This window comes from Procambarus clarkii, chromosome 84 (genome assembly GCF_040958095.1).
Source record: "Procambarus clarkii isolate CNS0578487 chromosome 84, FALCON_Pclarkii_2.0, whole genome shotgun sequence".
NCBI classification, from domain to species: Eukaryota; Metazoa; Arthropoda; class Malacostraca; order Decapoda; family Cambaridae; genus Procambarus; species Procambarus clarkii.
The window spans coordinates 9,840,217-9,866,092 of NC_091233.1; the positions used below are offsets into that span (position 1 = coordinate 9,840,217).

Consider the following 25,876-nt stretch of genomic DNA (forward strand, 5'->3'; position numbering starts at 1 on the left):
CCCGTCTTCCCAGCACTCTTTGTCATATAACGCTTTGAAACTACTGACGGTCTTGGCCTCCACCACCTTCTCACTTAACTTGTTCCAACCGTCTACCACTCTATTTGCGAAGGTGAATTTTCTTATATTTCTTCGGCATCTGTGTTTAGCTAGTTTAAATCTATGACCTCTTGTTCTTGAAGTGCCAGGTCTCAGGAATCCTTCCCTGTCGATTTTATCAATTCCTGTTACTATTTTGTACGTAGTGATCATATCACCTCTTTTTCTTCTGTCTTCTAGTTTTGGCATGTTTAATGCTTCCAACCTCTCCTCGTAGCTCGTAATTACCTAAGTGTAATTACCTAAGTGTAGTTACAGGATGAGAGCTACGCTCGTGGTGTCCCGTCTTCCCAGCACTCTTTGTCATATAACGCTTTGAAACTACTGACGGTCTTGGCCTCCACCACCTTCTCACTTAACTTGTTCCAACCGTCTACCACTCTATTTGCGAAGGTGAATTTTCTTATATTTCTTCGGCATCTGTGTTTAGCTAGTTTAAATCTATGACCTCTTGTTCTTGAAATTCCAGGTCTCAGGAAGTCTTCCCTGTCGATTTTATCAATTCCTGTTACTATTTTGTATGTAGTGATCATATCACCTCTTTTTCTTCTGTCTTCTAGTTTTGGCATATTTAATGCTTCTAACCTCTCCTCGTAGCTCTTGCCCTTCAGTTCTGGGAGCCACTTAGTAGCATGTCTTTGCACCTTTTCCAGTTTGTTGATGTGCTTCTTAAGATATGGGCACCACACAACAGCTGCATATTCTAGCTTTGGCCTAACAAAAGTCATGAACAATTTCTTTAGTATATCGCCATCCATGTATTTAAATGCAATTCTGAAGTTAGAAAGCATAGCATAGGCTCCTTGCACAATATTCTTTATGTGGTCCTCAGGTGATAGTTTTCTATCTAGAACCACTCCTAGATCTCTTTCTTTATCAGAATTCTTTAAAGATTTCTCACATAATATATAGGTTGTGTGGGGTCTATGTTCTCCTATTCCACATTCCATAACATGACATTTATTAACATTAAATTCCATTTGCCAAGTGGTGCTCCATATACTTATTTTGTCCAGGTCTTCTTGAAGGGCATGACAGTCATCTAAATTTCTTATCCTTCCTATTATCTTAGCATCATCAGCAAACATGTTCATATAATTCTGTATACCAACTGGTAGATCATTTATGTACACAATAAACATCACTGGTGCAAGAACTGAACCCTGTGGTACTCCACTTGTGTGTGTGTGTGTGTGTGTGTGTGTGTGTGTGTGTGTGTGTGTGTGTGTGTGTGTGTGTGTGTGTGTGTGTGTGTGTGTGTGTGTGTGTGTGTGTGTGTGTGTGTGTGTATCACGAAAATAAACACGTGATTAAGAATGTGACAATGTCAGACCACGGAGGAAAAATGAAACAGGAATTTCCTTAAGTACTTTCGTATATTAAATACATCTTCAGAAGGTCATTTTACAGATCGAGTGATGGGTATAAATAGGCAGGAGAGAGTGGTGAAGTAAGGTGAGGTACAATACTTGGACAACGCAGACGGCCCATTGGCCCATCAGATGTAGCCCAATGGCCCATCTGATACAGCAGACATACAAGCATAATACATAGATAATTATAACATAAAGAGGTAAATATATACAATAAATTAGTGAGACAAATGTTTTTCAATGATCTACTTAAATCGCCCTTTAGCTGATCTACTAGAAATGGATCTAAGTTATATAGACCACTGCTAATATTCAAATTACTTTCTTTGGTGATCTGTATCAAAGCAGATTCAATTATGTTTCTGTTATAGGTGCTTTTACAATTTGTTATTGAAGAAGCACTCTCCCAATCAATTTGGTGAGCTTTTTCTGACAAATGCACAAACAAAGCATTAGACAATTGGCCATGTCTTACAGAGTATTTATGTAGAATATCGCAACATAAATCTTTATGTTGCGATTTCTGTGAGAAATCTTTAAAGAATTCTGATAAAGAAAGAGATCTAGGGGTGGTTCTAGATAGAAAACCATCACCTGAGGACCACAAAGAATATTGTGCGAGGAGCCTATGCCACGCTTTCTAACTTCAGAATTGCTTTTAAATACATGGATGGCGATATACTAAAGAAATTGTTCACGACTTTTGTTAGGCCAAAGCTAGAATATGCAGCAGTTGTGTGGTGCCCATATCTTAAGAAGCACATCAACAAACTGGAAAAGGTGCAAAGACATGCTACTAAGTGGCTCCCGGAACTGAAGGGCAAGAGCTACAAGGAGAGGTTAGAGGCATTAACCCTTAAAGTGCGCATCACGTCATATGACGTGCTGGACGTTGTTCCAGTCAACTGCGCATCACGTCATATGATGTGTTGGAGTACTACGCAAGATTTAAACAGCCCGCGGATACACGGGGTTCACCACACCTTCATCAGGGCTCTTGTAAACAGACGCCATTTTTTTTAAAAATCGTGGGCCAAACTCCCGGGTGTTATTGGCCTCAGTATTGAGTGAGCAACCAAGCCTGACGCACGCAGCATGAGCTAACAGCACTGCTGTTCAGCTTGTGACCACAGCATCTCCTAAAAATGCCAAATTATACTTGTTCATGCTATTATGTAGCGATGATATTATTACAGAAGACCCCTGACTGTGATAAAACTGACCAGGGTTCTGATAATAGCAGGATTGTGGTGATATTTAGCGCTGTGCGCCATGGAGGGAGGAGTAATGCTGTGGGGAGGGAGGGTGGTGGCGATGTCTTTTGACTGTATGTGGCCACCTTTTATTGACTGCACTCACCATACCAGCTTAGTGGTTCGCTATGGTGAACACAAATGTAGATACTTATATATAACGTGTGTATAGAGGGTATAAACAGCAAGAGAAGGTTTGGAGCCGCCATTTTGGTGAGGGCGGTGGCGTCGTGCAGACGACGGTGTTGTTTACTGGTTACCACGATGGTCTTTGGGCACCATACCAGTTTATTTGTACAAGTATGGTGAATAAAACAGGTAGATATTTATATATAATGTGTGTATATAGCGTAATAACACCACACAGCATTGTTGGAGGAGAAATATTAGTGCGTCTGGCCTTGAGGGCGGCCGCCGATCAGCTGACTGTGTGAGTAGCCACATCTTTGTGCCTTTACTCACCATACAAGCTTAGATGTACAGTTATGGTGAACAAAACATGTAGATACTTATATATAACGTCTGTATATAGTGAATTATAGCAAAAACATTATTTTGGGAGGAGAATGTGGGTGAGTCAGATGACTGGAGGGAGGGCGGGAGTGGCTGGCTGGTACACGGCGGTCACTCCTCGTTACTTTTTGACTCATAATAGCTACTTAGTGGTTCGTTATAGTGAACAAAACATGCAGATACTTATATATAACCTGTGCTTATAATGTAATAACCGACAAAGTATTTGTTCACTGATTGATGAACATAATTGAATCTGGTTGATACCTGGTTGATGGGGTTCTGGGAGTTCTTCTACTCCCCAAGCCCGGCCCGAGGCCAGGCTCGACTTGTGAGAGTTTGGTCCACCAGGCTGTTGCTTGGAGCGGCCCGCAGGGCCACGTACCCACCACAGCCCGGCTGATCCGGAACTTCTCTTAGAAAACCGTCCAGTTTTCTCTTGAAGATGTCCACGGTTGTTCCAGCAATATTTCTTATGCTCGCTGGGAGGACGTTGAACAACCGCGGACCCCTGATGTTTATACAGTGCTCTCTGATTGTGCCTATGGCACCTCTGCTCTTCACTGGTTCAATCTTGCATTTTCTTCCATATCGTTCACTCCAGTACGTTGTTATTTTACTGTGTAGATTTGGGACCTGACCCTCCAGTATTTTCCATGTGTATATTATTTGGTATCTCTCTCGTCTCCTGTCTAGAGAGTACATTTGGAGAGCTTTGAGACGATCCCAATAATTTAGGTGTTTTATCTCGTCTATGCGTGCCGTATATGTTCTCTGTATTCCCTCTATTTCAGCAATCTCTCCTGCTCTGAAGGGGGAAGTGAGTACTGAGCAGTACTCGAGATGGGACAGCACAAGTGACTTGAAGAGTACAACCATTGTGATGGGATCCCTGGATTTGAAAGTTCTCGTAATCCATCCGATCATTTTTCTGGCTGACGCGATATTTGCTTGGTTATGCTCCCTAAACGTTAGATCGTCGGACATCATTATTCCCAAATCCTTGACATGCTGTTTTTCTACTATGGGAAGATTCGATTGTGTTTTGTACCCTGTATTATGTTTCAGATCCTCATTTTTGCCGTACCTGAGTACCTGAAATTTATCACTGTTAAACATCATGTTATTTTCTGCTGCCCAATCAAAAACTTTGTTGACATCTGCTTGTAGTTTTTCAATGTCTTCAGCAGAGGTAATTTTCATGCTGATTTTTGTGTCATCTGCAAAGGACGACACGAAGCTGTGGCGTGTATTTTTGTCTATATCAGATCAACAATATGCACACCATATTTTTGAGTACAGCAATGATTCACTCATTTTATTATATAAATATATCAAACTACACACTATTGAATAATATTACAGCAAAAAAAGTATGAAAAATCAATCAGAGACATTGAAATAATTCGGTAATTATCTCTTTGTGGCAACTCCGGCCTGACAGCTTGCGAGCAACACACCGCCTGGGACGCACGCTGAGTCAGCGCCTATAATTTGCCAGACTTCCCCGCCCTATAGCGGGCAATATATGCCACTTACGATTTTTTTATTATTTTTCCCGTGATCAGTGAACACAAATTAACAGGTTAGGAAGAAAAAATAATTTTTTTTTTTCAAAATGACATGCGCCTGTGGGGATATTAAATATATTACTATATATTACTAATATTACTAATTATTAACCCTTAAAGTGCGCATCACTTCATATGAAGTGTAAATCGTTTTACCAGTCAACTGCGCTTCACTTCATATGAAGTGTATGGGTACCGCGCACGATTTGAATGGCCCGCGGTGTAGCTGGGGGTCCCATACGCTGCCCAGGGGCTCTAGTAAACAGCGGCCATTTTGAAAAAAAATCCAGCTCACGATCCGATGGCATGGGAGGCCTCAGTTTAGCGAGAGTCACCATGGCGAGCGCACGGTCAAACGCCTCACGGGCACGCACCACTCAGTCCCTCACCCCAGAGCAAATAGCCCACGAATTATTCTCTGAAGGTGAAGAAAGTGTGTTTGACGATTCAGACAACGATGAGGATTATACACAGTTGTCGGGTGATAGTAGCAGCAGCAGTGAAAGTGAGAATGACCGCCATGCCATGGCGAGGCCTATACGCTCTCCCATGCCTCCTCGCCCATTTTCTACCCCAATTCTACCACGACCTCACAGTTCCTGTGGATATTTTCTGTTTGAGGGTGACGAGTCAGAGGGAGGTGACTCCTTTTCAGGGTTTAGTGACTCAGATCAAAGTTTTATTGAGCCTGTGGCTGGTACCAGTGGTGTAACTGGGCGAGAAATTGTCGCGTCAGCAGCATCTCGCCCGGCCAAGCGCCACCGCATGGCACCACATGAGGGACCAAGACCCTCGTGTTCACGTGCACCCACCTTACGTGCACCCACCTCACGTGCACGTAGCCGCCGTGCTTCTCGCAGACGGTATTCAGCTCCTGGTCGCCGGTATGCATCGCTTCCTCGCCGTCTTTCCTCTGCATCTCGCAGGACGCCTGGTGTACTTGAGTGGAGTGATGGTGACGATTTTATTCCTAATATTCCTCACTTTGACGATAAAGATGTAGGGATTACAAACCTTTTCCCTAATCAAGGTGAGGACATGGCTGAGATGGAATATTTTACAGCATTCTATGATGAACCACTCATGGAATACATTGTACACCAAACGAACCTGCATGCTGCTTACCTGATTGAGAGGGAAATCACAGAATTTTCACGACTGCAGCGTTGGAAAAATACCACAGTGGCGGAAATGTATGTGTTTTTGGCACTCTGTTGATGAAGCACTGTCACAAACATGCAATAAATGACTATTGGAGCAAGGACAAGACAATACCAACACCTTTATTCGGGAAATATATGTCACGAGACAGGTTTCAGATACTCAGGTGTCTACATTTTGGAAGTGTTCAGGACCGAACACCTGATGATAGACTGTGGCGAGTGAGGCACTACATGAACGATGTTATTGGAAAATTCAGAGATTTTTACGTACCAGCACAGAAGCTGGTGGTTGATGAATCTCTCATACTTTTCAAGGGACGTGTTCCATTCAAACAGTACATTCCCTCAAAACGAAACCGATTTGGCCTGAAATTTTTTGTTCTTTTTGATTGTGAGACAGGATACGTGTTACACATGATTCTGTACTCGGCTAGTGATGTAGACATTCCCGGTAACGACGAACATGGATTCTCGGGGAGTGTAGTGAAGACCATCATGGCTCCGTGGATGAACAAGGGACACATTTTATACACAGATAATTACTATACAAGTCCCTTGCTAGCTCGGTTCTTGCTAGAAAATAGAACCGGATTGGTTGGTACGGTAAAGCCACAACGAAGGGAAATGCCTGTGTTTGACAACGACATTGCAGTTGGTGAGTGTCAGAGAAGGAAAAGTGATAACATTCTGTCAGTTCGGTGGAAAGACAAAAAGAGAGGTGAACTTGTTGACAACAATTCATGATGGAACAATGGTGAACAGTGGGAAAGTGAGCCATAAAACAAACGCACCACTATATAAGCCAGACTGTGTTTTAGACTATAATATCAACATGCGGTTGATTGATAAATCAGACATGATGATTGGCACTGCAGAGTGTGTGCGGAAGACATGTAGGTGGACGAAAAAAGTGTTCTTCCATCTTGTGGACATGAGCATGCTGAACTGTTTCAACATGTACCTTGTGAGAACTGGACGTAAGCCCACTTTCCGTGACTTTGTATTTGATGCTGCAATACAGTTATTAGGAAAGTTTGCAAAAGATGTCCCAGGTATTCAGCGGCCCATCATAAACCCACTGTTGCAGCATGCTGGTACTCCACGCCTCGCTCACACTGAAGGCTTCCTAGCACACAAACTTAAGTATTTGCCACCTGGTGTGAAGCGTGCAATAGCCCAACGTGATTGCTTGGTGTGTAAAACAACGACACGTAGAGACAAGAAACGGAAACTTGTGCAAACATGGTGTGAAACGTGTGGTATCCCATTATGTGCTGTCGACTGCTTCAATGACTACCACAGTCTAGAAATCTTCTAAGTGTGCTTCAAAGTGTGTATAGCGTGTGCGAGTGTGTAAATATGTAAACATATAAGCAGATAGCGTGTGCGTGTGTGTAAATATATACAAATATAAGCAGAACATACAATATAATAGACTGTAATGACATATTATATTGCCGTAATTGAAAACATTTGTGTGCGCCTGTGTATACTCAAATATGCAACAATTATTGATACAAAATATGTTCAAACAGTACAGGCATACCTCAGAATGCGAGTTTAATCCGTTCCTGGAGACGCCTCGCCTTCCGAAAACTCGCATTCCGAAGTTAATTTCCCCATAAGAAATAAAGGGAAATGAATTAATCCGTTCCTGACTACCCCAAAAACCCCACATCAAGCTAAATTTTTATACCTAATTTACCTAATTCATCTAAATAAACCTACAAAACTATGTTCCAGTTATTACTTACCTTGCTGACGAGTGCTGTAGGCGTATGGAAGATGGTGAGGAGGGGGGAGGAGGAGAGGAGTTACTGTTTGGAAGGGGAGTCCCCTTCCATAATCACATCAGGCAGTGAGGACCTTTCTGGTGTGCTCTCCCTGGGACGTTTAACCTGAGTGCCACTAGGTCCTGGTTGAGGCTCACTGCTCGATTTCCTCACCACAAATTTGTCCATGGAAGCTTGCTTTTCCCTTCTTCGCAAGCTCTCTCTGTAGTAAGGCATCACATTGTCATTGAAAAGATTAAGAAAACGGCCTACTACAGCTTTGTCTGGGTGAGTATGTTCAATAGTTGTTTGAATCTCTTCCCACATCTGACACACCTTCTTAATTACTGCAGAAGGGACACTCGCTGGTGCTGTTGGTGCTGCTGCCACCTCCTCCTCCACTGCAGAATCATTCGCTGCTGTGTTGGCTTGCTGTTCCTGTTGAAGGGCTAGGAGTTCTTCGGTGGTCAGTTCTTCGTTGTGTTCTTCCACCAACTCCTCCACATCATCACCATCCAATTCCAAGCCCATTTGCTGGCCTAGACTAACAATTTCCTCAACAATAGGCGCATCATTTATAGGCTCAAACCCCTCAAAGTCTAGTTCTCTCACACCTTCAGGCCACAATTTTCTCCAGCCAGAGATCAGGGTTCTTTGAGTCACTTCTTGCCAGGCTTTGTCAACAAGTTTTAAAGCACTACAAATGTTAAAATGCTCTCTCCAGAACTCTTTGAGGGTGAGGTTTGTGGCTTCAGTCACTTCAAAACATTTCCGGTAAAGTGCCCTTTCATAAAGTTTCTTAAAATTCGCTATGATTTTCTGGTCCATAGGCTGAATTAGAAGAGTGGTGTTAGGAGGAAGGAATTTAACTGTGAGGAATTTATTGTATTGAGGCATCAAATCATCTTCCAAGCCTGGAGGATGAGCAGGAGCATTGTCAAGGAGAAGCACGGCTTTGAGTGGCAATTGTTTCTCCTGCAGATATTTTTCTATGGCAGGGCACACCACTTCATTCACCCACTACGAAAAAATAAGCCTAGTGACCCATGCTTTTTTATTAGACTTCCACATCACAGACAAACGGGTTTTCTGCACATTATACTGTTTGAAAACCCTTGGATTTTCAGAATGATACACTAGCAAGGGTTTAATTTTCAAATCGCCACTCGCATTTGAACACAGCACAAGCGTAAACCTATCTTTCATAGGCTTGTGTCCAGGCAAGGATTTTTCCTCCTTGGTAATGTATGTCCTCTTAGGCATTCTTTTCCAAAACAGTCCTGTTTCGTCACAATTAAACACTTGTTGCGGTAGGTATTCCCCAGTCTCTGCAAACTTTAAATTCGTCAATAAATCGTCCAGCGGCTGGTTTGTCTGAGCTGGCTGCCTCCCCATGCCTTGTAACACTATGGATACCACTTCTCTTTCTAAATTTTTCAAACCAGCCCCTGCTTGCCTTAAACTCTTTCTTATCTGCATCACTCGTTGCAGGGGTCTTCTTTAGAAGGTCTTCGTGCAACACCCTGGCTTTCTCACAAATAATGGCCTCCGAAACACTATCACCCCTCAACTCCTTGTCGTGTATCCAAATTAATAACAACTTTTCCACTTCTTCAAGTATTTGTGGTCTTTGTGTCGTTAATGTTCTTACTCCTTTTGCCACATTAGCACTCATAATCTTATTTTTCTTCTTAAGTATAGTGCATATTGTTGATGTGGCTTTCTTGTACTGCCTACAAAGTTCAACAACACGTGTACCGTTCTCATGCTTACGAATGATCTCTTGTTTCTCCTCTATTGTCATCCTCACATGAGCTTTCTGGCCTTTATCCTTACCACTGGCTTTCTTGGGACTCATGGTGAGATATATAATAACAAATTGTATAGACAAATCACCAAAAATCCAACAAAACACTGTAAATCCGCGAGAAGAATTGATGTGGGGGTAGTCACTGAGCGCGAGACAATGGTAAACTGAGGGGCAGAGGGGCGACGATCGCCGAACGACCACGCGCTAGGTCGGCTGTACGCGTATCAACAAACTCGCCTCCCGAAGTAACCATCGCCTTCCGAGACAAATTTTTGGAGTAAATACACCTCGCCTTCCGAAAACCTCGCATACAGGGACAATCGCATTCCGAGGTACCACTGTATTTGAAACACAATTAGTGAAAAAAAATTAGATAAAATGCGCTTAGACATTGTAAATAAATAGCGCGAAAATATATTTGTGGCAACTCTGGCTGTTTGAGGACCGCGCGCAACACCTCCCGGGCGTGTACTGCATGAGCGAACATGCAGATTGTGACGTCATCACCGAGCTTCTCGGCTCTATTGCAACAAAAGTAAGTACAATAAATTTTTTTTTTATTTTTCCCGTGATCAGTGAACAGAACTTAACAGATTAGCAAAAAAAAAAATTTTTTTTTTTTTCAAAATGACATGCGCCTGTGTGGATAGCAGGATATTAGACCCCGAGCATGTTAAGGGTTAAATATATATAGACAGGATATTAAATCTCGAGCATGTTAAGGGTTAAATATGCCAAAACTAGAAGACAGAAGAAAAAGAGGTGATATGATCACTACATACAAAATAGTAACAGGAATTGATAAAATCAATAGGGAAGATTTCTTGAGACCTGGAACGTTAGGAACAAGAGGTCATAGATATAAACTAGCTAAACACAGATGCCGAAGAAATATAAGAAAATTCACTTTCGCAGAGTGGTAGACGGTTGGAACAAGGTAGGGGAGAAGGTGGTGGAGGCCAAGACCGTCAGTAGTTTCAAAGCGTTATATGACAAAGAGTGCTGGGAAGATGGGACACCACGAGCGTAGCTCTCATCCTGTAACTACACTTAGGTAATTACACACACACACAGTGGTACCTCGGAATACGAGTGTCCCTGAATACGAGCAGGATTTGCTCGGAAAATGTGCCTCGGAAGGCGAGGGTTACTTGGGAACATGAGTTTGTTGATACACACACAAACCGACCTAGCGTGTAGTGGTACGGCGATCGTCGCCCTTCCGCCCCTCAGTTTACCAGGGCCTCGCACCCAGTGACTATCCCACGTCAATTCTTCACCCGGATTTTCAGTGTTTAGTTGGATTTTTCGTCATTTGACCATAAAAGTTGTTATTATATATCTCACCATGGGTCCCAATAAAGCCAGTGGTAAGGATCAAGGCAAGAAAGCCCATGTGAGGATGACAATAGAGGAGGAACAAGAGATCATTCGGAAGCATGAAAATGGTACACGTGTTATTGAACTTTGTAGGCAGTACAACAAAGCCATGTCAACAATATGCACTATACTTAAGAAGAAAAACGACATTACGAGTGCTAAAGTGGCAATAGGCGTAAGAACAATGACGAAACAAAGACCACAAATACTTGAAGAAGTGGAAAAGTTGTTATTAATTTGGATACACGACAAGGAGTTAAAGGGTGATAGTGTTTCGGAGGCCATCATTTGTGAGAAAGCCAGGGTATTGCACGAAGACCTTATAAAGAAAACCCATGGAACGAGTGATGCAGATACGAAAGAGTTTAAGGCAAGCAGGGGCTGGTTTGAAAAATTTAGAAAAAGAAGTGGTATCCATAGTGTTGTGAGGCATGGGGAGGCAGTCAGCTCAGACAAACCAGCCGCTGAAGGATTTATTGAAGAATTTAAACAATTTAAAGAATTTAGATTGGTTGCAGAGGTTAAGGGATACCTACCGCAACAAGTGTTTACTTTTGACGAAACAGGACTGTTTTGGAAAAGATTGCCTAAGAGGACATACATTACCAAGGAGGAAAATCATTGCCCGGACACAAGCCTATGAAAGATAGGTTTATGCTTGTGCTGTGTTCAAATGCGAGTGGCGATTTGAAAATTAAACCCTTGCTAGTGTATCATTCTGAAAATCCAAGGGTTTTCAAACAGTATAAAGTGCAGAAAACCCAAATGTGTGTGATGTGGAAGGCTAATAAAAAGGCATGGGTGACTAGGATTATTTTTGCGGAGTGGGTGAATGAAGTGGTGTGCCCTGCCACAGAAAAATATCTGCAGGAGAAACATTTGCCACTCATGGCCCTGCATCTCCTTGACAATGCTCCTGCTCATTCTCCAGGATTGGAAGATGAATTAATGCACAGATACAGTAAATTTCTCACAATAAAGTTCCTTCCTCCTAACACCACTCCTCTAATTCAGCCTATGGACCAGAAAATCATAGCGAATTTTAAGAAACTGTATGAAAGGGCACTTTTCCGGAAATGTTTTTAACCCTCAAACCGCTAGGGGCCCAAATGGAATTCAAACCCACAGGCGCAACAAAAAAAAAAAATTCCAAAAAATTCTTTCGTCTTATAGAAGTGTTCATTTTTGTTCCCTGATCACGGAAAAAATAACAAAAAAATCGTAGGTGGCATATTTTAGCCGCAATAGGGTAAGGAAGTGTGGCAAAAAAGGGGCGTTGGCAGAGCCTTCACCAGATGAGGTCTACTCCGCCCGAGCTGTCAGACGGCAGTTGCCACAAATATATTATTACCTAAATATTTCAATGTCTCTGATTGATTTTTTCTTAGTTTTCTTGCAGTAATATTATTCCATACAGTGAATTGTGGTATATTTATATTATAAAATGTGTGAACCATCGCTGTACTCAAAATTATGGTGTGCATATTAGTGATTCAATTATTATGTTCATAAAACAATAAACAAATAGTTTTGCTGTTGTTACACTATATACACAGGTTATATATAAGTATTTGCATGTTTTGTACACCATAACGAACTACTAAGTTGGTCTTGTGAGTCAAAAAGCAACGAGGAGTGACCGCCAAACACCAGCGAGCCACTCACTGCCACTCCCTCCCTCAACACCACCTCACTCACCCTCATTCACCTCCTACAATACTCTTTCTGTATTTATTCGCTATACACAGACGTTATATATACGTATTTACATGTTTTCTTCACCATAACGGTACATCTAAGCTTGTATGGTGAGTAAAGGCCACAAAGACGTAGCTACTCACACAGTCAGCTGATCGGCGGCCGCCCTCAAGGCCAGACGCACTAATATTTGTCCTTCAACAATATTGTTTGTGGTGTTATTACGCTATATACACATATTATATTTAAGTATTTACCTGTTTTATTCACCATACCTGAACAAATAAGCTGGTATGGTGCCCAAAGACCATAGTGGCCATCAGTAAACACCATGCCAAGACGTGCAGACGACGCTCCTCCCTCACCAAAATGGCGGCTCCCAACCTACTCCTCTCGCTGTTATCACACACTATACACACGTTATATATAAGTATCTACATTTGTGTTCACCATATCGAACCACTAAGCTGGTATGGTGAGTGCAGTCAATAAATGGTGGCCACACACAGTCAGAAGACGACGCCACAACCCTCCCTCGCACAGCCTTACGCCTCCCTCCATGGAGCACAGCGCTAAATATCACCACAATCCTGCTATTATCAGAATCCTGGTAAGTTTTATCACAGTCAAGGGGGCTTCAGTAATACTATCACTGCTAAATAATAGCAGTATCATATATATTATGGTATTTGTAGGCGATGCTGTGGTCACAAGCTGAACAGCGGTGTTGTGAGCTCGTGCTGCGTGCGCCAGCCTTGGTGGCTTGCTCAATACTGACGCTGTAACACCCAAGAATGTTGGCCTGGATTTTTTTTCTAGGTGGCATCTGGCAACTATCGGTCGTGGCTGTACTATAGCTGCCCCTATCCCAGGCAGGGAGTTTAAATTATAGCGCTAGACACGAAATCATATATAAATGATGTGCGCGGTTTCGGTTTTGTCACTGATATCATTTATATATGATATGCGCGGTTTGAGGAAGTGACTGAAGCCACAAACCTCACTCTCAAAGAGTTCTGGAAAGACCATTTTAACATTTATAGTTCTTTAAAACTCATTGACAAAGTCTGGCAAGAAGTGACTGAAAGAACCCTGATCTCTGGCTGGAGAAAATAGTGGCCTGAATGTGTAACAGAACTAGACTTTGAGGGGTTTGAGCCTGTAAATGATGCACCTATTGTTGAGGAAATTGTTACTCTGGGCCAGCAAATGGGCTTGGAATTGGATGGTGATGATGTGGAGGAGTTGGTGGAAGAACACAACGAAGAACTGACCACCGAAGAACTCCAAGCCCTTCAAAAGGAACAGCAAGACGACCCAGCTGATGATGTTTCTCCAGTGGAGGAGGATGAGGCAGTAGCGAATGTCTCTTCTGCACAAATTAAGAAGGTGTGTTAGATGTGGGAAGAGATGCAAACTTTTATTGAAAAGACTCACCCAGAGAAAGCTGTAGTAGGCCGTTGCCTTAATCTTTTCAATGACAATGTGATGCCTTACTACAGAGACAGCTTGCGAAGAAGGGAAAAACAAGTGTCCATGGACAGATTTGTTGTGAGAAAATCGAGCAGTGAGCCACAACCAGGACCTAGTGGTACTCGGGCAAAACGTGCCAGGGAGTGCACACCAGAAAGGTCCTCACTGCATGATGTTACAATGGAAGGGGACTCCCCTTACAAACAATAACACCTCCCCTCCTCCTCCCTCCTCACCATCTTCCATACGCCTACAGCATTCAACAACAAAGGTAAGTAATAACTTGAACATAGTTTTGTAGGTTTATTCAGATGAATTAGGTATAAAATTTAGTTTGAAGTGGGGTTTTTAGGGTACTCAGGAACGGATTAATTCATTTCCCATTATTTCTTATGAGGAAATTAGCTTTGGAATACGAGCTGTCTCCAGGAATGGATTAAACTCTTAAACCGAGGTACCACTGTACACATCTTGGAGACATATGTAGATGTTCAACTACACAAAATTAGCATCATACAAATATGTATGTATATGTAACAAACAAGAAGCTTACCAACTGCACCGGGTTGACTGTACTGACAGACACACACAGGCATGGGAGTAGGAAAGGAAGTAATGACAGTAGTAGCGGCCAGCCAACAAAACTAGCATTACAATACTCTCTCACAACACATCAAGAAATTTAATAATGCAGCAAAATACTATTCAACAAACCAGAATACACATGCATATAATGGTGTTTCAAATACTGCAGAATGAATTACCTTGTAATAGATGTACCTTGACATTTTAAAGGTATGACCTCTGCATATCCAGTCTGAACTGGTTAAAGCTGGGGTATAACAGTATACTAATGACATACAAGTAGGCGAACACAGCCTGTCACATATGGCTGTGAAGACTGACCTCAGTGGGCTGAATATAGCTTGCATCCCACATTGCCACCCCCCCCCCCCCAGCCAAAATCACTTCTTACATGAGGAAAGACAAAGTCAACAACAACTGACTCACCTAGGGTGAGGGGCCACCACAAGCAGTGAAGAGTTCTAGTGGCGCAATACTTGAACACTCCAGGGAAGATAACCCTGGCAGTGCAAGGAAGAGAATCCTGCAACAAGAGTCCACTAGAATCATGCAAGAATGCACTAAGCAGTGCACAAGGAAGAGAACCCTGAGCACATGCAGCTCCAAATCTCAACTCCTGGCTCACACTGTACCAAAGTGCACAAGAATATCCACAAAGACAAACACATCATTTACCTGAAAACAGGACACCAGAGCCAGAACAGAAGAGAAGGCGACTACAGCAAACACTACCACCAGAATAGAACTGATGGTGGAGCAGTCGGCTAAACACGGGCCATTTCCCATCTCCCCCCAAATAAGGGGAGGTGAAACAAATGAGGTTGCGCTAGTTTTGTGAAATTTCGAGCGTTCGTTTACATTGTTGGGGAGGGGGGTCATTCTTCTGGCTGCTCGCAAGGCTGTGGTTTAATTTGAAGTCTTGTTTTGATTGAAGTCTTGCATTGATTTTTGTTTTGTTTCATTGACTTTCTAGGTGTCTTCCTAGGTGAAGCCTGACATGAATAAATTCATAAAATGTTATCTTATGTCCCATGCCCTGTGCAAGGGGAGGGGGGGGGGCAGGTTCTGGCTAGTGGTCCCCAGTAGGCCAATAAAACTCCGTAACTGATGGGACCTAGTAATATAGCACACTATCAGAGATAATAGCTTCAGGGAGCCACAATGGCCCCCCCCCACCTGAATTTTATTTTAGCTGAATGATAAATATCCTCCAATACTCCCTAGTACCAGAATGATAACATTTGAAAAGTTCCTTGTGGCACCAATGCCTCAACTGTCACCCTGTAAAACTACAGAATTTTCTTCCCAATTCACAGCAGTGTTATCTTATGGGGAACCACATGATTATCATCCGGGTTTTTTCACAGCTTAGTGTAGAACTACTTTATAAAAATAATTTTAATATGAGGAAATACATACCAGTTCTTTTCTAAATGTTGCATCCTTTTGAAGCACCCTTGAGAGCTCCAATAGGTCTAATTTGGAGTTTAAGGGCTTTGGTATAAGATCTTCTATAAGCTCGTCTTCAACATGCATACGTTGTAATCCAGCAATCTCCTTCAGCAGGGACAACTGATCACGTTGATTTGTGATGATCGATTCTAGTTTTGCCAGCACCCGTGTTTTAAACTCTAGAAAAGAAATCACTTTGAAATTATCATTAGCACTATTCTTCATGTTATTTATTGCTAATACAAAATACACTTGATTAAACCAGTATTGAATGTAACGAAACTCCATTTTCTGGGCGAGCCCCGGAGGCTCTCTGAAGCTATCCAAACTGATATGTGCCATATTAGTTCGGTGTAATCAGTCCATGGAGTTGTGTGTGCCTACTGGAGCCCAGAGCCAGAACCTGGTCCACTCACAGGTGCAGGGAACAATGGCCAAATGACCACTCTACATTTAGAGTTTGTCATGTCTGTCATCGACCGTAGATACCACCAGAAAAGTAGGCGAAACAATACAAACCCCCAACTGGTTAAAATTGTTACCTATGTCCGAACAGAGCCAAAGAACTACCCCCAAAATAAAAACAAACATGCAAGCAAATTGTCATCCAACTAGCATACCTGCTTGTTAGTGCCCCCCCCCCTTTCCCATGATAGGAGGGAGGGGGAGCCCATTCAGGCGAGCCAGTGGCAAAACCCTCGGTTCATAGAATGATGAAAACCACCGACCAGAGGGAGGGAGGGAGGGTGTCAGGGAGCTTCCGGGGCTCGCCTAGAAAATGACAATTACATTCAACGCTGGTTTTCTGTGGGTAGCCCCGTTCCCTAAAGATAAATACCCACAGATAAGTAAAAAACCAGCGTTGAATGTAACGAAACGCCATTTTTTGGGTGTGACACGGAGGCTCCCTAGACCTTACTAGGATGATATGCTAATGTCAGACTTTGGCATCAGTCATGTGCATGGAGTTCTTTTAATGGGGGGTGGGGGAAATAGCTCTCTCTCTTGTCCATTATTCCAACCCCCCAGTTAACTAACGAGGCCGGGGAAAACAGCTCTCTCTAGTCCGTTATCCCATCCCCAGTTAGCTAACTATTCTAGAGCACCTCCAGAGTTCCTAAGGCAACCTCTCTCGTTCAACACCTTGTAACCTAGGTGTTTGACTACCTAGGTGCTACAACTACAAGGCGCCGTAACTTGATCAGCTACCCGAAACTCTAGAGAGAACTCTAGAACACATTTCACTGCCACAAACATATAAGAGACACGAAAGGAAAGAGATGACTAGTGAAGTAATTAGTGAGGGTGTGGGGTGAGAGAGGTAGAGAAGTGGGAGGAGTGCGGAGGGTCATTAGTTGAAAGGGAAAGTTCAGAGAGGGGGTGGAGGGAGAGGAGTAGATAGGTAGAAGTAGAAGAATAGATAGTAGAAGTAGAAGAGTAGATAGTAGAAGACAAAATGCTGCCACCATCCATTCTAGACCATTACATACAAGACAAGGAATGGAACTTGTCTGTATCACAAAATTCTCAAAGATGTTATCACGAGGTCATTATTAGTCTGTTCCATTTGTATCATATACTCATTAAATCATGAAAGCGCAGAGACTTTCTCATCTCAACTTAAAAACTCTAGGGAACAAAGTTAAAAGACCATTTAAATAATAAATTCAATTATATTTCACATGATAAGTATCATAATTTAAGCAATTTAATTAAAATGTTAAAGATTAATATTCAAAGTGAGCCATCATCCAAGAATTTGAGAACCCTACAACTTGACTGCCCCTGCTTCTCACACAACATTTGTAAACACGACCAAGTCACCTTAATGCTCAACTCACCAAGTGTCTGCCTATAGCTGGATTGAGAGGGGGGCGGTCTGTAGTTGACAGAGACTGTCCCGCCCTGCCGGCCGACAGCCTCCCTGGCTAGGCCGTCTTCTCTGCTGGCTGGCTCCTGTTCTATCTGTCAATGCCCTATGCTCTGCTCTCCGAGTAACTAACCTAACCTAGTAACTAACTCCGCCCACAAGTAGATAGCCTCAGGCACTCTACCAAGCCACTCCTTAAACGTCGGCATGTTTGAAGGCTACCAGGCTCCAATTATAAGATTAGCGGAAGCAAGGTGAAATTCGCATGACTTGACCTCAGGTCAACTTGAGGTCATTAACGCTTAGAGGTGTGAGACTCAGGCCGACAAACTGGCGCCTTCTTAAATCCCTGTCTGTGACTCCTGAATCTCTATGTATTTTAAATACAACTAAACCAAACACCTTTACGGTGTTACATTCTTATGGGCCTACCAGTATCTGAGGAAGACAGAACCAGTGGAGAGGCCGATGGCTGAGTAAACAGAACACTGAACGCGTAATCCTGTGGTCCCGGGTTCAATCCCAGGCGACAGCGAGAAACAATGTGCATGGTTTCTTTCACCCTAATGCCCCTGTTACCTAGCAGTAAATAGGTACCTGGGAGTTAGTCAGCTGTCCCAGGTTGCTTCCTGGGGGTGGAGGCCTGTGGACTGCTCCAAGCGACAGCCTGGTGGACCAAACTCTCACAAGTCAAGCCTGGTCTCGGGCCGGGCTTGGGGAGTAGAACTCCCAGAACCCCATCAACCAAGTATCAACCAGGCCTGGTCGAGGACCGGGCTGCAGGGACACAAGCCCCGAAATCATCTCAAGATGACGTCAAGATAACCTACCAGGGACCACGAGCCAGAACCAGGCCCCCCTTGAGAGAGGCAAGGGTAGCAATGGCCTATAGAAACACCTGTGTTGTTGGAAGCATTCTATGTCTGCCATCGACCGGGTCAGGCACCCGGAAAGGTAAGCGTCCCAAAACAAACCCCTATTCTGTTGAAAAATGCAACCAAAAGAGTGGATAGAACAAATCCACAAGGGCCGTGACGAGGATTTGACCCTGCGTCCGGGAGCATCCCAGACACTGCCTTAATACATTTAATTAAGATTAAGCATTCCAGACACTGCCTTAATCTAGTAGAGTGGATAGAACTCCCCAAACAAAAACTAGCAATCTAGTATGACGTCACCCATCGCTGCCGTCTGCGCAGCTCCCCCCTCCCTGGGAGAGGATGGGGGGGGGGGGCCAAACCTCCCGTGCCGGCGATCCACACCCCAGTTCTGAGGCTGTATGTAAAAAATGCCCGAAAAAAAACGCCAACCGGAGGGAGGGATGCTGGGGAGCCTCCGAGTCTCACCCAGAAAATGGCATTTTATTACATTCAACACTGGTTTTCTGGGGGAGACCCTACGGCTCCCCGGAGCTAACTACCAACAGAGGAAAAAAGAGGGACTTACCCAGGAGGCGGTTGCTGCTCACACCTCAATCCGAAGTCGAGACAACTGGGTGCATCCGCCGACCCAAACAGACACAGGCCCAACCGGGCCCTAGGAACGTTAACAAGGTAACGAGCAGCCAGGACCCTGTTCAACCACCAAAATCCCCACGCCCGAATGTCAGCCCAAGACATATTCCCAAAGACGGCGGCAAGGGCCGCGAACTTGTGAATGTCATGGGCACGGGGATAGACCGCAGGCTGGCTAGCCTTAACCCTTAACATGCTCGGGGTTTAATATCCTGTCATCCCCACAGGCGCATGTCATTTTGAAAAAAAAAAAAAAAATTTTCTTCCTAACCTGTTAATTTGTGTTCACTGATCACGGGAAAAATAATAAAAAAATCGTAAGTGACATATTGCCCGCTATAGGGCGGGAAGGTCTGGCAAATTGTAGGCGCTGACTCAGCATGCGTCCCAGGCGGTCTGTTGCTCGCCAGCTGTCAGGCCAGAGTTGTCACAAAGAGATAATTACCGAATTATTTCAATATCTCTGATTGATTTTTCATAGTTTTTTTGCTGTAATATTATTCAATAGTTTGTAGTTTGATATATTTATATAATAAAATGAGTGAATCATTGCTGTACTCAAAAATATGGTGTGCATATTGTTGATTCAATTATGTTCATCAATCAGTGAACAAATACTTTGTCGGTTATTACACTAGAAGCACAGGTTACATATAAGTATCTGCATGTTTTGTTCACTATAACGAACCACTAAGTAGCTATTATGAGTCAAAAAGTAACGAGGAGTGACCGCCGTGTACCAGCCAGCCACTCCCGCCCTCCCTCCAGTCATCTGACTCACCCACATTCTCCTCCCAAAATAATGTTTTTGCTATAATTCACTATATACAGACGTTATATATAAGTATCTACACGTTTTGTTCACCATAACTGTACATCTAAGCTTGTATGGTGAGTAAAGGCACAAAGACGTACTAGGACCTCACACAGTCAGCTGATGGCTGCCGCCCTCAAGGCCAGACGGACTAATATTTCTCATCCAACAATACTGTGTGGTGTTATTACACTATATACACACATTATATATAAATATCTACCTGTTCTATTCACCATACCTGTACAAATAAACTGGTATGGTGCCCAAAGACCATCATGGTAACCAGTAAACAACACCGTCGTCTGCACGGTGGCGTCGTGCAGACGACGCCACCGCCCTCACCAAAATGGCGGCTCCAAACTTTCTCTTGCTGTTTATACCCTCTATACACACGTTATATATAAGTATCTACATTTGTGTTCATCATAGCGAACCACTAAGCTGGTATGGTGAGTGCAGTCAATAAAAGATGGCCACACACAGTCAGAAGATATCGCCACCACCCTCCCTCCCACAGCATTACTCCTCCCTCCATGGAGCACAGCGCTAAATATCACCACAATCCTGCTATTATCAGAACCCTGGTCAGTTTTATCACAGTCAGGGGTCTTCTGTAATAATATCATCGCTACATAATAGCATGAACAAGTATATTTTGGCATTTTTAGGCGATGCTGTGGTCACAAGCTGAACAGCAGTGCTGTTAGCTCATGCTGTGTGCATCAGGCTTGGTTGCTCACTCAATACTGAGGCCAATAACCCCTGAGAGTTTGGCCCACGATTTTTTTAAAAAATGGAATCTGTTTACAAGAGCCCTGATAAAGGTGTGGGTGAACCCCGTGTATCCGCGGGCCATTTAAATCTTGCGTAGTACTCCAACACATCATATGACATGATGCGCAGTTGACTGGAACAACGTCCAACACGTCATATGACGTGATGCGCACTTTAAGGGTTAATAACTCTGCGGACGACCTGGGAGACCCGCATCTGTGAACAGGTAAGGAGGGAAACCAGATCAACCCAAAGCGCGTTCACAGAAGCCGTGGCGCGCAAATAACGGCAGAGAAATACAACTGGACACAAAACATGATGCACCCCCGGCCTAACCAACCAAACATCAACAACCCAGGGTCCCCTCCAGAAAGCAGCCTTCTCATTCTTCACCAGAAAAGAAGGAGGCTGCAAACGAACAAACCGATCTCCTCAACCGAAGGAGCAGAAACCTCTGCGCCGGAGGAGGGTATGAAGCTCACCAACCTGACCCCCAGAGGCCAATGCCAACAGGAAAGGAGCTTTTGAAAAACAATCCAGAACCAAAGGGGCCACAACAAACCGAGGAGAGGAAAGAAAAGAGAGCACTCTGTCCAAAGACCAGGACGGCTCAGGCGGCGCATGTGCAGGCCCGAGGTGAAAAAATGCCCGAGACAGCTTGCGAAACGGCGCAAACGTAACATCAAAACCGAAAGCAAGATGAAGCAGCTCTGCCAGTGCCACACGATATGAGGCGACAGTGTTAGGCATAAGATGACAGTCCTGGAACAACCAAGAGAGAAATGACAAAACCACCGTAACAGAAAGGGAAGCACAGCGATGAAGACGCAAAAAGAAACAGAAGGACCGCCAGGAGACTTCATACTGCCGCCGAGAAGAAGCCCTCAGGTTGGATACTATCAGGTGGGATACTAACAAGGAAGTCACTTGACCACCATACAGATGATAAACTCGAGTGAAGAAGGCCATACACGAAGACTCGAGAAGATTGAACCAGCCACATGACGCACTGAGCCGATCTGTTGAAAGAGGCAGAACCGCAAGAAAACCTCCAGGTTCGGACACCGTGCAAGCAGCACCTGAAACCACAGCTGGGTCAGCTACCGGTTCTAGATAGAAAACTATCACCTGAGGACCACAAAGAATATTGTGCGAGGAGCCTATGCCACGCTTTCTAACTCCAGAATTGCTTTTAAATACATGAATGGTGATATGCTAAAGAAATTGTTCACGACTTTTGTTAGGCCAAAGCTAGAATATGCAGCGGCTGTGTGGTGCCCATATCTTAAGAAGCACATCAACAAACTGGAAAAGGTGCAAAGACATGCTACTAAGTGGCTCCCAGAACTGAAGGGCAAGAGCTACGAGGAGAGGTTAGAGGCATTAAATATGCCAAAACTGGAAGACGGAAGAAAAAGAGGTGATATGATCACTACATACAAAATAGTAACAGGAATTGATAAAATCGACAGGGAAGATTTCCTGAAACCTGGAACTTCAAGAACAAGAGGTCATAGATATAAACTAGCTAAACACAGATGCCGAAGAAATATAAGAAAATTCACTTTCGCAAACAGTGGTAGACGGTTGGAAGAAGTTAGGTGAGAAGGTGGTGGAGGCCAAGACCGTCAGTAGTTTCAAAGCGTTATATGACAAAGAGTGCTGGGAAGACGGGACACCACGAGCGTAGCTCTCATCCTGTAACTACACTTAGGTAATTACACTCCCAGAGGAAGCGACAGGGTAAATAAAGATGAATTGTAACACGAGTGGCACACAACAAGGAACACAGGTGGAAACCGAGTATCCAACAGAGCCACATTGACGTTAGAAGAAACATGTGCAGTGTAACAAGCAACCGACGGAACACATTAGGCAGCTCACATCTGGGGTGACCCCATACACAGCCCCAAGTGTAGAGACGAGAGCGCCCAGGAGGCACAGAATCCGCACGTCAGGCGAACGACAGGTGAGAGGCGGAACCAAAGAGCCAGAGCCCAACCCCGCAAGCACATAACACCCTCAACACCCTCAATTACCTAAACGTAGCTCTCATCCTGTAACTACACTTAGGTAATTACAGGAAAACGTACCACCGAACAGGCACCTCCACCGTTGCACCGAGGAACAAGGGGGAGGCGGGGCCCCGAACTCAAGCATGGTTAGACAAGCATAGGAGAGGGGCAGGATGAGTACAAGGAAGGAGCCGCCTCATGTGGGCCAAGAGGTCTCCTGCAGGGGGAACCACCGAAAGAAGGAAGAGAACTAGACACAAAAGGGGAAAAAATCAAAGGCAGAGCCCCCACCAGGTAGACAAACAAAAAGAAAAAGAAAACCCCACAAGAGTACAGCATACCCAGGCGGAATAGAGCCGGCTGCAATGATTGGTGAAAACTAGCTGCGCAGCACCCTGCGCCCTGCCAGTGCAAACTGCCCCTTACCCTAAGACGAACAAGGGAGACAGAACCCCCCATCACACAAAGGGCGACCGAAAACCGAGCAGCAAACGGCCTAGCAGAAGCAGGACTCAAGGAACTTGTGGAAGGTAACCCCAAGCCCCAAGGGCAGTACTTACAGGGCACCTTGGGAAGGGAACCCTAGGCGCATGCAGCCCGAGTACTGAAGACTCACTCCTGGCTCACGCACCACCTAGAAGACAGACACCACACTCTAGGTATAGTGCTGAAACAACCACTGGAGCCGGAGCACACAACCGGTGCCACTAGAAGAAGCTAAAGTAGTAGATAAAATTGTTGGCCTCGTGGAAGGTCTTACAACCATAGAGAATGTGTGCGACTACAGGAGAATAGGCAGGTACGTAAAAGGGAAAGATCGACCTTTGAGGATCACCCTAAACGGTGCCAAACAGATGGAAGAAGTACTAAGGAATGCTAGAAAATTGCAAAGTGATGAGGATGGGAAAGGGTGGTCGTTAAGACGAGATCTTTCAAAAGAAGATAGAGCGAAGCTGAAACTGAACCTCGCCGAGGCAAAACATTTAAATGAGAGCAGGAATGAAGAAGAAATAAATTCTTTTTTCTACAAAGTGATAGGGGTAGGCAAACCAGTAAAGTGGTACATAAAGACAAACCAACAAAATCAATAGAGAGAGGGGGAGTGAAGAATAAGGAGAGGGGGAACAAGTTCCTGAAGATTGCATACACCAACATAGATGGAGTGAGATCAAAGATACTGGAGTTAAGTAATGTAATACAGCTGCAGACACCAGACATTGTTGCACTCACGGAGACAAAACTTGAAGATGTAATTTTAAATAAGGTCATATTCCCAAGGGGCTACTCAATTTGGAGACGGGACAGAAAAATTAGGAAAGGCGGTGGCGTTGCTGTGCTGGTAAAAGAACACCTAAAGGTGAACGAAATAATGACTGCCAATCCACAAGAATTTGACATAATAGCACTAGAGATCTGCCATGAGGATGATAAACTAATGATAATAAATGCATATAGTCCACCGCCAAGCAGCACATGGTCAAAGGAGGAGCTAGATAGTAAACGAGAAGGTCTTATAACAATAATGAGAGAGATTATAGCGAGAGCGGATAAAGATAGATCACGACTGTTGATAGTCGGTGACTTCAACTTGAAATCCATAGACTGGGAAGCATATGAAGCTAAAACAGAAGATTTTTGGACCTGTAAATTTGTAGACCTCATCTTGGAAACATTCTTGTATCAACATGTTAAACAAGCTACGAGGATGAGGGAAGGGGACATTCCCTCCATGCTAGATTTGATATTTACCAGGAAGGAGGAAGATACATTTGACATTCAGTACCTTCCTCCCTTGGGTAAAAGTGACCATGTCTTTTTGGGAATAAAGTATAAAATGCGTTATAAGCTGGAAGAAAATAAGGAGGTTGAAGCAGTTGAAAAACCAGACTTCAGGAGAGGACCTTAGAAATTTTTTTAGTGAGTATAATTGGACAGACTTGATGCTAGGCAAGGAAGTGAATGAGATGTATGTCAAGTTTTGTGAAATATATGAAAAAGGCACAAAATAATTTATACCAAAACAGAGATGCAGGGCCAGAAAACAGGATTGGTTCGACAGAAATTGTGAGAGGGCAAGAGACCAAAAGACACAAAAGTGGAATCAGTATAGGAAGAGGCCAAACCCCCAAACATACCAGCGATACAAAGATGCGAGAAACAACTATACAGCAGTAAGGAGAGAGGCAGAAAGAAATTTTGAAAAAGGGATAGCGGATAAATGTAAAACAGAACCGGGCCTATTCTCCAAATTCATAAACAACAAATTGCAGGTAAAGGATAATATCCAGAGGTTGAAAATGGGAAACAGATTCACGGAAAATGAAAAGGAAATGTGTGAAACATTAAATGAAAAGTTCCAAAGTGTGTTTGTACAAAATGAAATCTTCAGAGAACCAGACACAATAAGAATTCCAGAGAACAACATAGAGCGGATAGAGGTGTCTAGAGATGAAGTGGAAAATATGCTAAAGGAGCTCGGTAAGAACAAAGCAGCTGGCCCAGATAGAGTTTCACCATGGGTTCTGAGAGAATGTGCATCTGAGCTCAGCATTCCACTTCACCTGATCTTTCAGGCATCCCTGTGTACAGAAATCGTAGCAGACGTGTGGAAACAGGCTAATATAGTTCCAATCTACAAAAGTGGCAGCAGGGAAGACCCCCTCAATTATAGACCTGTATCATTGACAAGTGTAATAGTGAAAGTATTGGAAAAACTAATCAAAACTAAATGGGTAGAACACCTG

General features: G+C 43.7%; 1 protein-coding gene across 2 annotated transcripts in view; it reads right to left on the minus strand.

Moving 5' to 3' along the window:
• LOC138349821 (uncharacterized) overlaps nucleotides 1–25,876 on the minus strand; it is a 114,180-nt gene that overhangs the window by 15,899 nt on the left and 72,405 nt on the right. For both annotated transcript variants that reach the window (XM_069316540.1, XM_069316539.1), the window contains one exon: nucleotides 16,110–16,321. In XM_069316540.1, coding sequence (XP_069172641.1) covers nucleotides 16,110–16,321 — 212 coding nt within the window. The remainder of the gene's footprint in view (nucleotides 1–16,109; nucleotides 16,322–25,876) is intronic.